Raw genomic sequence first — 2654 nt, forward strand, 5'->3', positions numbered from 1 at the left:
TTTCTCCAGATTAAAATTTATAAAAAATTATTTGCGTTCAACAATGAATCAAGATCGTTTGGCATCTCTCGCACTTATGTCTATTGAATACGACATTTTGCGTAGTTTGGAATTCGACAGCATAATACAAGATTTCGTTGAATCCAAAAATCGCAAAAAAGTAATATATTAGATCATAAGATTCTGCAAAATAATTTATTACCGAAAAATATTATATTTTTATTTGTATCTTCATAATTTTGTGCAAAATACACTTGTTGTTTTTAAAGCTAAATTATTTTTGTCAACAAATTTTTTTCTCCCAAGTTTTTCGCAGGCCCCTGAATTTCGTAGGCCCTAGGCACGTGCCTAGTGTGCCTATAGGTTAATCCGGCCCAGCGTATATGTTATTACCTGTCCGTGTTATCCCTGTTTTGTGCTATCCTTTCTATCTTCTTTTTCCACAATATTATTTAACTATCTAACATCAAGTTTACTAACCCAAATAATTTTAACATCAATGGCCTTTGATTCAGTTTGTAATCATATCATTTACGGAGGTGGCCTTTCTGACCAGGTACGCCAATTACTAGTACTCCAGTGCACCAATTACTAGTTTCCGCAGTTCATTGTCACGTTTTTAAGTTTAATGAGAAATCGTTTGTTTTGAAATTTTCTGGCTCAGTTTAAAATTGGAAAAAATCCTTCGCAACAACCTCAAATGTTGAAGGGTAAGGTAAAAGGAATAATAGCAACTTAAACAATTATAGCTCAAAATATTTCCCGCTTTAAAAACCAATTTTGATGTATTAGACGGTCAACTTCAAACATAATAATTAATTAGGTCAACTAAAATCAAACATAAAAATGTGATTTGAATAAACATACTTTTCTTTAATGAATATAGAATTTTAATCATCAAAATAAAGAGTGTAGCCACATTCTGAATACTATAATCTCAAATTGTCTAGATCAGACGAAAGTATAGGCTCCTTAATCATCATTGCACTTTTTGCTGCACCTAGGGTTTTGAAAGCCATCATCATCAGTTAGTTTTGAAAGCCATTCTAAAACATTTTGCACAAAATTATAAAATGAGCCTACCCAAAGATAATTTCATGCAAACAATAATTTAAATAATTATTTTATTTATTAATAATGCCATTTGTGATTACATCCCAATGATGAGCATTCTCAACCTTGCACTATGCTCAGACTGGTTATCAATTATTATTATTTATTTAAGTACGTTTGTTTATTGAACTGTTGAGTGTTTAGATTTTAAAATAAATAACTTGTCACTATTTATACTCATTTTGTTATTTAAATAATATTTAGCTATTTCTAAGACTTTCCACTATCATTATTCTATATTAGAGAGATATTTTAATTTGCTTATCAAAAAAAAAAAAAAAAACAATGAATGAAGGTGGAGAAAGCTGAAAGAAAATACTTACTTACCTTTATACTTACTTAATTAATACTTACCTTTCAACTGAAGAATCTCTATTTTTTTCCAGCAATCAAAAAAGTTCTGATGTTTTTAATCCCTGTGTTTCTCATTAGAGAGTTTCATCCAGACATTGTTTCTGTTTATAATTAAATCTTATTATTTTCGAAAAATATTTAAATTAATCAAATTAATTCTTATTATATTCGAAAAATATTTAATATCTTCCAATATCAACGATCTGAAACAAAACATTCGTTTAATTCATAAGTTGTGCAATTGTTTTCGATGCTCCTCTTTTTATTGAAAAATTTATTAGTTTTGAGTTTTTGGCACAAGAGACTAAGAAGCAGGCTATACAACACCTAACACTTGGTTTATATTTTGAGAACAATTTAAATTTTGATTACTCATCACTGTCTGTAGGGAGCTAGATTTCGATGAGGGATCGAAAAATGTGTACTAATTATTTTGGCACACTTATTATATTTATTATTTTCTGTTACAGGTGTTCTATTGGCTTCACTTACGTATGAAGGGGATGAAAACAAAGTTTCCTTGCTTGTTTTGGATGCTAAAACTATGAAGGAAATTGGAAGAGCAACATTTCATGCGAAATCTTCTGTTCCTGGAACATTTCACGGAATATTCGTGGATAAAGTTTAAATTGCATATAAAGCTCTATAAACATGCAACATATTTTGTTCCAGAATTATTTTATAATATTGAAAATAATTTTTTTAAATGTGTATTTGAAAGCAAATGTATTTTTGTACTGCTATTGTAATTAATAAAATTGAAATATAACGATTATAGATGTATATAAAGATGTATGGGATTCCTAAAAATGTTAATGAGTTCAGCCCGGCAACCTGTTCTTTTGGAACTGAGAGGTTTTAAATTCTTCTTTTGTATTTGAGTTCCGAGTTCCTATATATATATTTTTTTTATTACTTGGCTACAAATATAACGAACGTTTGTGCAAAACACTAAACACTTATAAATTTTCAAAGTACAAGTATTTGACGCATAATATAATACTAAGCAAATTTATCACATGCATAGTCACGTACAATATATATGTGTGTGTGTAAGGGAGATAGAGAGCCTACTTCTACTCTAAGTGAGAGGAGAGACTCAGGCATTCTTTGTGAATCATTGTGTCGGAACGAAACTGAAAAAGCCTGTGTGGCAAACAAAAAGACTTTTATTTACTATTATCATA

The 2654-nt window shown here is 29.4% G+C and overlaps 1 protein-coding gene across 1 annotated transcript in view; it reads left to right on the forward strand.

The window, feature by feature from the left end:
* The window catches only part of LOC107449852 (retinal Mueller cells isomerohydrolase), a 21093-nt gene extending 18851 nt beyond the window's left edge, over positions 1–2242 (forward strand). The window contains exon 10 of the mRNA XM_021146926.3: positions 1938–2242. Within this exon, the coding sequence (XP_021002585.2) occupies positions 1938–2095 (158 nt within the window). The 3' untranslated portion in view covers positions 2096–2242. The remainder of the gene's footprint in view (positions 1–1937) is intronic.
* The last annotated feature ends 412 nt before the right edge of the window (positions 2243–2654 follow it).

Source organism: Parasteatoda tepidariorum, chromosome 10 (genome assembly GCF_043381705.1).
Source record: "Parasteatoda tepidariorum isolate YZ-2023 chromosome 10, CAS_Ptep_4.0, whole genome shotgun sequence".
NCBI classification, from domain to species: domain Eukaryota; kingdom Metazoa; phylum Arthropoda; class Arachnida; order Araneae; family Theridiidae; genus Parasteatoda; species Parasteatoda tepidariorum.